This window comes from Pocillopora damicornis, chromosome 9 (assembly GCF_964200805.1).
Source record: "Pocillopora damicornis chromosome 9, jaPocDami1.2, whole genome shotgun sequence".
NCBI lineage: Eukaryota > Metazoa > Cnidaria > Anthozoa > Scleractinia > Pocilloporidae > Pocillopora > Pocillopora damicornis.
Window position 1 is genome coordinate 19,571,137 of NC_142678.1, and position 12,485 is coordinate 19,583,621.

Below are 12,485 nucleotides of genomic sequence, written 5' to 3' on the forward strand. Positions count from 1 at the left end.
TTGTATATACCTTAACCTTTTAACTCCCATAAGTGATTAACATGTCACCTCTCCCTATAACATCCACACATTATCCAGCCAACATGTAATGAGAATACTCAAACTTATCCAGTAAGAGTTAGTAGTCTTGATCTAACACCAAGTTCTCATGACTTATTCACCAGGAAATGTGTAGCAGCTAGAAGGGAGAATTAACGATCAGATCTTGGGAGTTTAAGGGTTAAAAAGCTCCACCGCAGAAGAATGTCGGTGATGATATTAAGACATTTATTTTGAATTAATTACTACTCGATATTCAACTATTAATAATTTACAAATACTTCTCAGTGCTTCACTGCCATGCTCCAAGGCCCACTCGTTTTAACAGAACGCAAAAAAAGAGTTTGTTATGATTTATTCAAATGTCCATGTAAGAGATATCAGTTCATTTAAATGCGGAATGTTACGCGATAGTGTTATGATGATATCGCAATTTTTAAAACTGAAACATCTGAAGACTTTTACTCACAGTAAATTTCGTTTCGAAAATATCAAACTATATGAACAGAACTGAAACTATAAGAGATAGACGTTTCTACAGAATGCATACGGAATCGCCTCAGGCGATCACAGCGACTGACCTCTCAACCTCACACTGAATCAAAATAACTCCAAATACGTCAACAAGGAAAACAGTTAATCGATCAAACGTAATAATTTAGTACTAAAAGAATGATTCAGAGAAATCTCTCAAAATTGCAGGGATTTACGTAGCCCTTCAGATCTATCATCAATAACTTAGAGGGGTCAATCTGTAAATATTGTACGCACCCGTCTGATTTCATGACATCTTCATCTCCACAATCACACGCTCCACCAGCCTGACTTTTAAACATGTTGAAATCATGGCCTTCGTGATTACCTGCGTGAAAACAGTCTGCACACAATGACATACAAGGCGAGATTCCACAGTCCCTGCATCGGTATGCCACAAAGTTTCTATTCCACACCAGACCACAGATTGTCGGCGAGTCGAATGACCTCAGGACATTTTTAAATTCCTCTGGAGGTGTTCCACTAGCGATTAACCACAAACACCAATCTTGACTTTCTGCATCGAATGAATGTTGTAGACTAAGGATGTCATCTAAAAATCCTCTTATATCGCTTCGTCCTTTCTCCGTGTGGCAAAGAGCCTTGAAATTCGCCGCTTTTCTCTGCTTCTCTCTCACAGAGAAGCCGTGTTTATCCGCCATATTACATATTTTGATAGTATCTCTTGTCTTTTGTCACTGTTGCCTGGTGCTGACTGCTCATGCGTAGCTCAGTTGAACGTCGAGAGTCCGAGAGGAAACTGAGACGAGTAATTACACGCATGGACAAATCCTTCCTTGCTTTTCCAACATGGCGACCAGTGCTGTGAGTACCACAGACCGCTTTTATTTCACCAAAGAACAATTGGAAAATACGCCGTCCCGAAAAAATGGAGTCGATCCAGAGAAAGAGCAGAGTTACAGGCAACAGGCAGCAACGCTAATCCAAGATATGGGACAACGTCTCTCAGTGTATCTTTTCGAAAAAGAGAGTTCTTATTTGCCTTCTGTAATTATCCGGTAGTAGTTTGTGCGTTGTAACATAACTTTGCGAGGAGTACAGCTTAGCCAGTGATATATTCTAAAATCTTTGTTCCTTAGTGTATTAAAAACACTAAATATACCTTCTTTTGTTCCTTGACGTGGTTTTAAGGAGCCAGCTGACTATAAACACAGCCATCGTTTACATGCACAGATTTTATATGTTCCATTCGTTTAACAAATTCCATCGAAACGTAAGTATGATAAAAAATGTTTGCACTCATTTTCTTTTGTTTATATGATAAAATGTAAACTGGATTCGTGTTTTCTTTTTGTTTGCCAATTTCTCTTACGAATAATTTTTGTTTTAAACTAATGTGGTGTCTTCCATATCCTAGCATTTTTACATAAATTCAATGTCAGACACATGAATTTTGTCGATTGTGTAGATTTTATTTTTACACCAGTTGTATGCGTAATTTTTGTTTGAGTTTCATTAGATTATTGTATTTTATGGTTGCCTCCTGTAAGGGAATTAAAGACTTAAATCTGTAAACCCTGTGATTTAGCTTGTATTTCTTTACTCTCATTCATCTGTTGTTTTGTCTTTTGGTCACGGACATTTGAGCTTTTGGAAGAAAGCTAACATCTGTATTCTTTTTCACTTGTTGTGCAAAAGCACAAAAACCTTCCTGTTTGAACTACTTCTGTTTTCAACTCTCTTGACTGTGGGCAGTGTTAACGACCAGTATTTTGCCAGGCAGTTTTTTAATTTCCCACTAATTTTGACATCCCCATAGATAGGTTAACATTTCAGACAGAAAACTTGTTTACTGTAACATCACTAAAAAGACCTTTCCCTTTCCCTTTCTCTGCAAATATTGTTTTTGAAATAATTGTCATGTTTTATTATAGGCCTTGGCACCCTGTTGTTTGTTCTTGGCTGCAAAAATTGAGGAACAACCACGGAAATTGGAGCATGTAATAAAGGTGGCTCATGCCTGCCTGCACAGAGATGGTCCACCTTTGGACCCAAAGAGTGAGGTGTGATTTCGTCATGTTTTTGAATTATAGTTATTTTACCCCCTATTGTGCTTAACAAATAGATTCCAAGTTGGCGTGCGTTTGTTCAGTAATAGATCACGGATGACGTCAAGAAGTGGTAAGAACAAAAGAGTGGCACACGTGGCACAGCTGAGTGTGTCACTGATGTGACACACTTCTGTTCAGTAATAGATCACAGAGGACGTCAAAAATGTGGTAAGAACATCAGTGACACACTTGGCTGCGCCTCGTGTGCCACTTGTTTGTTCTTACCACATTTTGATGTCATCTGTGATCTATTGCTGAAAAGACGCATGGCAACTTGGAATCTATTTGTTTTATATAGTAAAGAATTAAAAAAAGTTTTAATGATGACGTCATCTATACGTCTGTCCTCCAATGGATCATAAGTGAGAACCAATCAGAATGTGTGCATAACTGAGCTTATTATATAATTCATCGTAGACACCTTGCTTTACATGTCAGATAACATATTGCAAACTTCCCTGAGTATTGCGGTGATTTTTTGCAACCTTAAGAGCCAGACACTAAGACTCTTCAATATGAGATTTGTAGAATATTCCTTTTTGGCTGGAAAACATGCACTGAAACTGACAAGTCAATATGAAAGGTCTCTGCGACTAACCACCATGTGTGTATTGCTTCTGAATAATAAAAAATAAGGACATTTTTATGGCTGAAATTGTCACACAAATTCCAACAAACCTGAATTCGGGCAGTTTTTCTAGAGATAAAATTTTGTCCCTGGAACATGCTTTGTACGTTTTCACTAAAGTTTCTTATGTCATATTGCAACTGTGACTTATTCCATTTGCCACATGACATGTGTTGCTGAGTTTTAGGTTTAGAATTTGAGTGATTATTTCTTTTCTGTTTTTATAAGGAATACCTGCAACAGGCTCAGGATATGATTGAAAATGAAGCCATTTTGTTACAAACGCTAGGTAAAAAAAGGAATCTCTGGTATCTCTTCTGTTTGCTCCCACTGATATAATTACATCTAAAAGAAGTATTTTGTAAAGTACTCATTGGTAAGGATTACTCAGCCCTATACAGCCCTCATAAATTACAATAGTCAGAAATTTCCTCAGATAATATATAGATTTAGCCAAGTGGAGCTTGCGTTTTTTTTTTTCCGCATGTCTCAAGGCCACAATGCCTTGCCCCAGCCAGGACTAGAACCCGGGTGGTCCAACTCAGAGCCCAGTGCACTGACCACTGGACTACTGGACAAGGCCGTGGCATTGGCGTGCCTGCAGTACAGTTGACCACGCATGTTAAAAGTAGCACCTTGTATGGTTATACGGTCATACAGTTGTACATCCAAATTTTTTCAGCTTGATGGGTTACTACTATTTTGTATAATTATGGGGCTATGCAAGCTCCACTATAACAGGGGTTGATATAACCTGCAACAATTAGCACTCTAAGGTCCTGTTGCTCAAAGGGCAGATAACACTATCCAGTGGATAAATTGCCATCCAGCGAATAAGTGATAACCCTTTGTCTGTTTTAAATGATTGCAGGATTTGAGATCACTGTCAGCCATCCACACACTTATGTAGTCAAGTGTATTCAGCTGGTGAGAGGTGAGAAGCATTCAGGTGTAACCGTTGATGTGTAGGACTGCCTGTGGACAAAAAAGCAAAAAACAAAACAAAACAATGCAAAACTGGTCCAGGGAATCAATATATTCTATGGCAACATGTCTTGTTAACAAAAAAACAAAGAACTACAGTGTATATGCACAGCAAAGTTTAAAGATTGCTTTGTACTTTGACAAGATTGAAGTAGAACTTTACTCAAGTCTTGTTTGTCTGCTGACACTGGAAGTTCAGATTGTAGTAAAATCAATTAATTTTTACTGTCTATTGTCTGTTTTAAAACTTTGAAGAACCTTGTTAATCCCAAAGATTTCTAGAGTGAAATTTCTTTGAGTGAAGTCTGGCTGTTAATAGAGCTTGCCCTAAACATGAGTCCAAAAATCTCCGTTGAATTTTACGAAGGTCCTTGAGATGTATGTTTTTAGTTTATACTGTTACTAGCACGGTTTTTATTTAGAAATTTAATAACAGGAGTACAGTGTAAGTTAAAGGAGAAAAGTCTCCATTTCTAACTAAGCAATGGCCTAGGTCACAGAAACTTAGCTGGGAAATTACACACAGTGCCCAGAGAGTTGCTCAACTCTGATTCTTAATAAACACCCTGAGTAGTTTTCATGATGTTCCTTTGCTCAGTCCTCAATACCATACTCCTTGTGTAAATGTTGCCTCTGTTATGTACTCTTGGTCAATTATTTGATGCTAATCTGACATTTCACACTACCCAATCCAGCCAGCAAGGACCTTGGCCAGACATCGTACTTCATGGCCACAAACAGGTAGAACCTCCCTACCTTGTGTTGTTGCTGTCAACATGTGCTTTTGACCTGTGGTCGATGTTTTGGACAGCAGGTGGTGCTCTCACTGAGTGTGGTTCCCACTTGTACACATAGCTGTTGGTTTTTCTCAAACATTCCTGCAGCTGACAATTTTAATGCATGCAATTAGCATTGTACTACCATACCAATACTTAGTCAAGCTTGGAAAACCTTGAACACCAGGAATATTTCTGTCTACAATGTTGTTTTTTCAAAATGAAGAAGCCAGTCAAACAATTAAAATTAACTTTTTTGTTTTGCATGTCCCTGACATGTTGTGATCTCTGTGACACAAGAAGCACTCCTAAAAGTTCTCAATTGTTCACGGATTTTCTAAGTTTGATAAAAAAACAACAACAATACTTCCAGATATTTCTATGGTCAAGGGTATTTGCTGGGAAAACACAAATATTTTCAGACTCTCGTGTGATCCATTGTTAAGAGTTGTACTGATTTGACAGTATATAAATTATTTAAAAGATATACTTTCTTACCAGGAAGATCTTTTTTCAATTTTTAAGCCTAAAAGTTTTGGGTTCTGTCGTGGGAAAGGGTCTATTTTTGTGTTTTTGATGGAAACAAACTTTTGGTATACATGTCTACTGTATTTGTTATGTAGATCATGAAAGCTGTTTATATCTGCATATCAATGACATTTCTAATTGTTTTGTATTTTCCCTTGCAGTCTTCATCTCACAACTTTATGTCTGCAGTACAAACCACCTGTAGTTGCCTGTGCATGTATTCACCTTGCATCAAAGTGGTCTAATTGGGAGGTAATTATTTTGAATAGACATAAATTTGTACATACAGGTACATCTTACTAACCAAATTTGTTGTCCATATTGTAAGTTATGGACAGAATCTGAGCCCCCCCCCCCAAAAAAAAACAATAGGGTACTGTTGCTTACAGCACAGACTGAGATAATGATGTTAGTACGATATTTATTATTAATTCCTTTGGGTTCAAATAGAGGATGAAGTTTTCAATTCCAACATTATTTTGAATTTAGCAGGCTGTACAGTGAAATGCAGCCCACTGAACCGACCGTTCTTATCACACATTACTTGGGAGATACAACAAAATGTATTACAAGAACAGTGTGAGCCTTACTTTTAATTCAATGTTTATTTCATGTATTTTTGAGAGATAACATTGTTGCTGGGCCTGAATGGAGGATCTTGTGATAACTTTCCTTGTCTTTATTAAAGTTCACACGGCAATCAGGTGGACAATCAGACATGGTTTTGGTACTACTCTGGTTTACAGATGTACGAATGTAACCGAAGAAGTTACAATTCATAGACCCAACGTTTCGACACTCCTGTCTAGTGCCTTCATCAGGGGTGATCTAAATACTGCAACAAGAGGTCCTTTTATATGATCACTAATTAGCGGTCTTTTTTTCTGACGAGGTGTAAATAGACGTCAGGGAGCAAACCGCCATCGTCACGATTTAAAGGAACGTGGGCGGAGTTTCCTTGTCTACTTTGAAGACGATTGTTGAATCACTGGTTGAAGCAATTTGTTCTTTGTTGTCTTTGTTCTCAACTTCACTTGGAGGACACTTTACTCTCCCTTTGTCTCTCTCACCAGAGAAGCATAAATGGATAATGGAAAACTGTCAGAATAACATGATAAAATGCTAGAAGTTCTACCCTCTTATGCGGGTTAGGAAGGAAATATTGCTAGCAGCTTTATGCTACAAAAACCCAAATAAGCACTTACATTCTTAGCCATTTGGCTTAAGCTGAAACTTGGAGTTTAAAAAAGGTGGTGTTTCCTGTGTTGTCATGCAGATTCCAAGATCTAATGATGGAAAGGACTGGTGGGAATACATTGATCCAACGGTCAACAAAACAATGTTAGATGGTATGGATTTAGTTTCCTGGTCATTCTTGGTATTTTAAATACATCAATGTGTATATTAGTTTAATAAAATCAATGATTAAGAAAGATGTTTTTTCATCTTGTCATGAGCGTGGGACAAAGGAAAAATTCTGAGTCCCCATGAGGAATTCAACCTCAGACGAATTTCGGATTCGGATTTGTGCTTCTGGGGACTCAGAATTTTTTCTTTGTCCCACGCTCGTGACAAGACGAAAAAACATCTTTCTTACTTCTTTACCGAGCTCAAAATTTACCATCTCTACTATTTCTATTTAAAATCAATGATATTTTAATTATTTATCCAACCATCTGTTCATTCATTCATCCATTTTACTCACTCAGTCACTCACTCTCTCACTCATTCGGTCATTCACTCTATGGTTGTACATCAAGTTGAATGTTTGAATGTGGCCATGCATTTTTTTTTAATCCAGAAATTGCACAAGATTTTCTGAAAGTGATGGAAAAGTGCCCCAACAGACTTAAAAGAAAGATCAGTTCCGTTGCCAACTTGAAGGCAAGATAAATGATGATTCAAAGTAATTTGCTAAGGCTGGCGACAGGTTGTTTTTCCATGCATTGTTGGTGTGGGCTCTTGATGTTAATCTGGTTCAAGACACATCGAAAAACTTAATAATATATTCTTGTTGATGATAGGAATGTTATTGATCCAAGAACGAAATAGCTTTTAAAAAATTGCAAGAGTTCCTCAGTTTAACTCCTATGTAACAAAGACTTGGCAGAGTCGTCGCTTGGTACCTCGGACGTTCTAGTGTTCTCTTCGTATGGAAAAGGAAGAACGACGTTGGTGAACAGCTAGCAAATCCATGTTTCCGTGGGTCTGTTCAGTGATAGATCACAAATGACGTCAAAATCTGTTAAGAACGAAGAGTGGCACTCGAGGCGCGGCAGAGTGTGTCACTGATGTTCTTACCACATTTTGAGTGTTCTGCGATCTATTACTGTACAGACCCACGGCAACATGGAATCTATTTGTCTTATGAGAGGCAAAATTTGGTAGTGTTGACGTCATCTATGCGTCTGTCCTCCTATAGATTATAAGAAAACCCCAATCAAAACGCGTGCGTAATTCAAGGTATCTTATGTGAGGTACTTTATGAAGTTGTGTATGCCTGATATGTTTCCCTTTGATTTGAGTTTGCTTGTGATTTTGTTTTGTTCTTAGGGTGTGTCTCACAGTAAGGTATCCAAAGGAGAGTCAAGTAAAATAAGTAGCACAGCGAGCAGCAGTTCGGGTGCATCTTCATCAGCCACGGCTCATAACAGCATTGACGGAGCCCATAATGGCTATTCTTATAGCGATGCGGTAAAGTTAAAAAATGATCTCGATGGCAAATCATCGCAAAGGCAAAAGACTGAGAAAGATAAAGAAAGAGAGAAGGAGAAACGGAAGGAATCGGGTAAACTCAAAGCGTTGCCTGTCTCTTCGACTGTGACCACGTCAAGTGCGGCTAGCTCTTCAGCTTCTTCAACAACGATGCCGCCCAGCTTACCGCCGCTTCCACCTCTAACGTCCAAATATGCAATAGTAACGACAACTGGTCAGATGTCAGGTAGTGAATTCAAGACGACAACATCTACGGCTCATTCAACTTCAGGAGCCTTATTGTCTACAAAGGATTCATCGCGCAAACATAAGCACCATCATCATCACCTTCAGGATGACGGAACACCCGTTAAGAAACACAAATCTTCTCATTCGCAGCGCGCGCATTCATCGTCTCATCGGAGGCCCAGCGGGTCTTCGCAGTCGTCTGACTCCTCTCCGTCTAAAAGTGTCAAGCATTCTCATCCTTCTGCTTCGTCGTCCTCTCATCACAAAGGCGCCAGCTCCGGCTCAAGCCATGCCATCAAACTGCCACACCCACCTCACCATTCTTCTTCTCAAACTTCCCTAAGCTCTTCTCATTCCTCTCATTCCCATTCTTCTTCCAAGAAACCCCACCCTTCATCTCAACACGGTTCTTCAGGCCACAAGCCATCGTCTCACCACGGGCACGGCCATTCCTCGTCGCATAAGCCGCCTGCTACTGTGGTGCAACCGCCTAAAAAACACTCCGTAAACCCTGCACCAATGTTAACTTCTTCGTCTCAAGCAGTGGCTAAACCAATGACACCCCCACCACCCCCTCCCCCGCCTCCGATGGAATTTAATCTGCTCTCTTCATTGAACACTCCAGTTGGTTTTCCAAGTGCGGAAATGCATCCTCCTTCGACCGGCCAATTTCCTGGTCAATTCTTACCGTCTGGTTTTCCGCCTGGTTTGATTCCCGGAGGAATGATACCAGGAGTAATGCAAGGAATGGCTCCCCCTCCACCACCCCCAGAGCCTGAGCCATCATCGCCCCCACCACCACCCCCTCCACCTATGCCGTGACATCTTAGAATAGTCGAAAAAAGTTATTTGAAAAAGTCTTATTCTTGCCGTTTCATGGGATAAGAATTAGTTTTCATTCAGACTCAAGCTTTTCAAGAGTGGCTTATTTTAAATCAAAGAGTTCATCGACCGTGATAATTTGTAGGAGGCTCTTCCCAATATATAGTGCTTACACCCTTTTGGTGCAATGAATTCACCTTTTTGTGCCTCCAAATTGGTTTCTTCGAAATTTTATCCCATTGACTGTACAGTATTATTTTTGGCTAAGCTGCACGAACGTCCATAAATGTCGTGTCTTAGTTGCAAGTACTCTGGAAGTCCTCGTTTGGGAGAACGTCGAATCATTTTAGGCGTAAAGTTAGAGCCATTGAATCAAAATACAAAGATAGCTGATGCAGATCTTGAACATTTAAAGATTGAATTAAAAGTTTACAAGACAGGAAAGTGCACGTAAGAGATGTACATTGATTAATTTGGTGCAAACTACACACTTTTCTTTTTTTATTAGGTTTGCTGTTAATGTTAGAAATTATATTGATCAAGGGTAATGCGGCTGGTTGTCCTATTTAACGTAATTTTTGGCGGACGAGGTGAGGGGGGTGGAGGGAAAGACAATTACCAGGTTAAAGGATTGGGCGTGTCAGTTATACAACTTTGTGCAGAATATAATGGAGTACGTTGTTTATTATAGTAGTATTGTGTAAATGAGCAAAAAAGAAAAGAAATTGATGGTATTCAAGTTTAACGTTAGCTAAACGTTTCGATTAAGTGTTAATTTATTTGGAAAAATGACATCTATAAACGACTTGATGAAGTGAGAGCTGTGCTGTATATGAAGGAAAGATGGTTGTACAGAATTGTAAAGTATTGTAAGAAAACTATAGTGTGGGCTGACTTAGATTGGACTTTCTGAAATTTTATCTTTATTTCAATGCGTCTTGACGAAAACTGGGTTAAAATCGAAAAAATTAGGAAAATGGTTCGGTCTGTAAGTGAGGCATCTGGTGAAGATACAATCGTTTTTATGTCCGTAGTTGGCCTTGTCGGTTGAAGTTTGATTGTTTTTTTCCCAGGTCTGCCATCTGTGTGAGAAACCTGGGAACAAGGCTATCAACATTTCTGTTCAGATAACAGGCCTCTTACTCTCGAAGTAAAGCTCTGGAAGCTTCTTTGATGCGTTGAAAGGAAAGCGCACAATGTTAAATGAAAAAAGAAATCAAAAGAAACGAAAACAATGGAAAAAAGTACCTTTGCAGGTCAAAGAGTCGCTTGTCAATAGGGAAAATGTGTCGAGTTATTGTAGTGTTTTTCTCGTAACTTGATAAAACTTGTTGAGGTGTTGAAGTTCGACTGAACGAATATAGGGTGATTAGCGTAGATAAATTAGTCATTCGCAGCGAATAAACTGCCTTGTGGAAAATAATTTGAGAAAGTTACTTAATGGGCCTCTTTTGTTACATTAGAAAGGAGTCTGTGAACGAGACTTTCCGTCACCTCTATTTGTCCCCTCTTAGCCTGTTACATGGAGAAATGCGTAGTATTGTGCAGCGCCGCTGATCAGTTACAAGGAATAAATTATCTTCTATCTGTATTTTTGGACCTTTATTTGTCTAGACTTCTTATTGGTCCTTTTTCCTTTTTTTTTTTCTTTTTTCTTTTCCGTATTCTCGTGGTTTTTCCTTTACAATCTGGAGTTCATCTGGATCATGGAAAACCTATACAAAGTCATTTGAATAGTCACATTATGTTGGAATTCGATGTACTTAATTTCCCAAATAGATTCAGTGTTACCCACGTGACACTCCGGTGATTTTTCGCGTCTGTATTGGTTCCTGGGAAGTTAAATATGTTGTGACATCAGAAAAGTGTCTTTTCCAAGTTTGACTGAGAAAATGCAAATCAGGATCGGCTCATCCCCACCCCGCATCTTCGGGTGGAGATCCAATCCAGTCCGAAGGTATTTGGTCTCACTTCGCTGAGAACTTTGTTTTCTTTTCCTTCCTGACTCCACCTCGTTTTGGCGCCGTTGGGGCCAAATACCACTAAAAGCTCTTCGTTGCTCCATTTCAACTCTCACTTCGACTCGAGTGATGTGCCCGTCTCTTACTTGATCTTATCAATAAAAAAGTATAAATTCAAACAGAATATGATATTATAAAATCATTTAATTTTACCTTATCAGTTTTCCAAGCCCTCGCGCGCGGGTCATAAACAACTCGTAAGCTTTTATGACGTTTCATTTGGAGCAAATTATTATGACGTAACGAACGCGTCCTCAATCGTAACTTCAGTGACGTGCATAGAGTTAGTTCATGAATTATTGAGTAAGAAGAGAGAGTTCCCTCGATTGTGGTGGCAAAATGCCATATCACGAGATAGTATTTCAAGTTTACGAATTTGTTTTTTTACTGGGAGTTTTGACTATTGCAGCACTTTTAATCTTTGCGGGTTTTGTCTCAGTCCTGGTAGATTTAGCAATAAACCGGCTGGTAAGTGACTCTTAACTGAAACTGGCTGTTACAGTCTTTTATTGTTATAGTTTTTTATTTTCACTGTTCGTTTGCTCTCTTTTGATCGATTGTTTTTTGGATTGAACGCCACGCGGCTGATATTCACGTAAGAAGTGATGAGAAATTCCAAGTAATGTCAAAGAATCTATAAGGTTACCTGATTTAACCGGTGCTGAATTGACAGAATCATTATTGATATGAGTTTCATTCCAGAATGAATGAATTCCTCAATCTAACTACACTTACATATTATTGAGTTACCAGTAATCGGATCCTTGTGTTTGCGCTCAGATTTCTGTGATAGCCACAGGGCAAACATTGCAACGCGCTGGAAAGGAATGTATGGCGAAAGGTTCTTTCGACGTCCAAAAAAAACGTGTTTGTAAAGAAATTATCGCTTTTTCACCGCAGTTTTATCATAAATGGATAAAGATAACGTTGATACTAGGGAAGTGTAAGTTTTTGTTAAAATTACCACGAAATATGTTATCAAATATACCGATTAACTTTTCTCCATGCGTAAGGTCTGTTGTGAAATCGTCATCGTGTAATGGTCTCGACATATTACAAAATTGGCCACAAATCGTTAGGAAATATATAAATTAAGTATTTTCAGTTGTATTTATATATGTACAGCCTGTTTTCATAC

The 12,485-nt window shown here is 38.8% G+C and overlaps 2 protein-coding genes across 3 annotated transcripts in view; one reads left to right on the forward strand and one right to left on the reverse strand.

The window, feature by feature from the left end:
* LOC113672316 (E3 ubiquitin-protein ligase ubr3) overlaps window positions 1-1,295 on the reverse strand; it is a 28,740-nt gene extending 27,445 nt beyond the window's left edge. Inside the window, exon 1 of one of the 2 annotated variants that reach the window (XM_089182460.1) lies at window positions 811-1,295. In XM_089182460.1, the coding sequence (XP_089038586.1) occupies window positions 811-1,235 (425 nt within the window). In that variant the 5' untranslated portion in view covers window positions 1,236-1,295. The remainder of the gene's footprint in view (window positions 1-810) is intronic. The other variant, XM_089182461.1, reaches the window with a different exon arrangement.
* A 62-nt stretch (window positions 1,296-1,357) lies between these two features.
* Window positions 1,358-10,917, forward strand: LOC113672326 (uncharacterized). Its single transcript, XM_027188601.2, has 10 exons — window positions 1,358-1,544; window positions 1,726-1,807; window positions 2,469-2,597; window positions 3,502-3,562; window positions 4,145-4,207; window positions 4,953-4,998; window positions 5,723-5,813; window positions 6,838-6,910; window positions 7,363-7,445; window positions 8,115-10,917. Exons 1-10 carry the CDS (start codon window positions 1,384-1,386, stop codon window positions 9,324-9,326), a joined length of 2,001 nt encoding a protein of 666 aa, XP_027044402.2. The 5' UTR covers window positions 1,358-1,383; the 3' UTR covers window positions 9,327-10,917.
* Window positions 10,918-12,485: the final 1,568 nt, after the last annotated feature.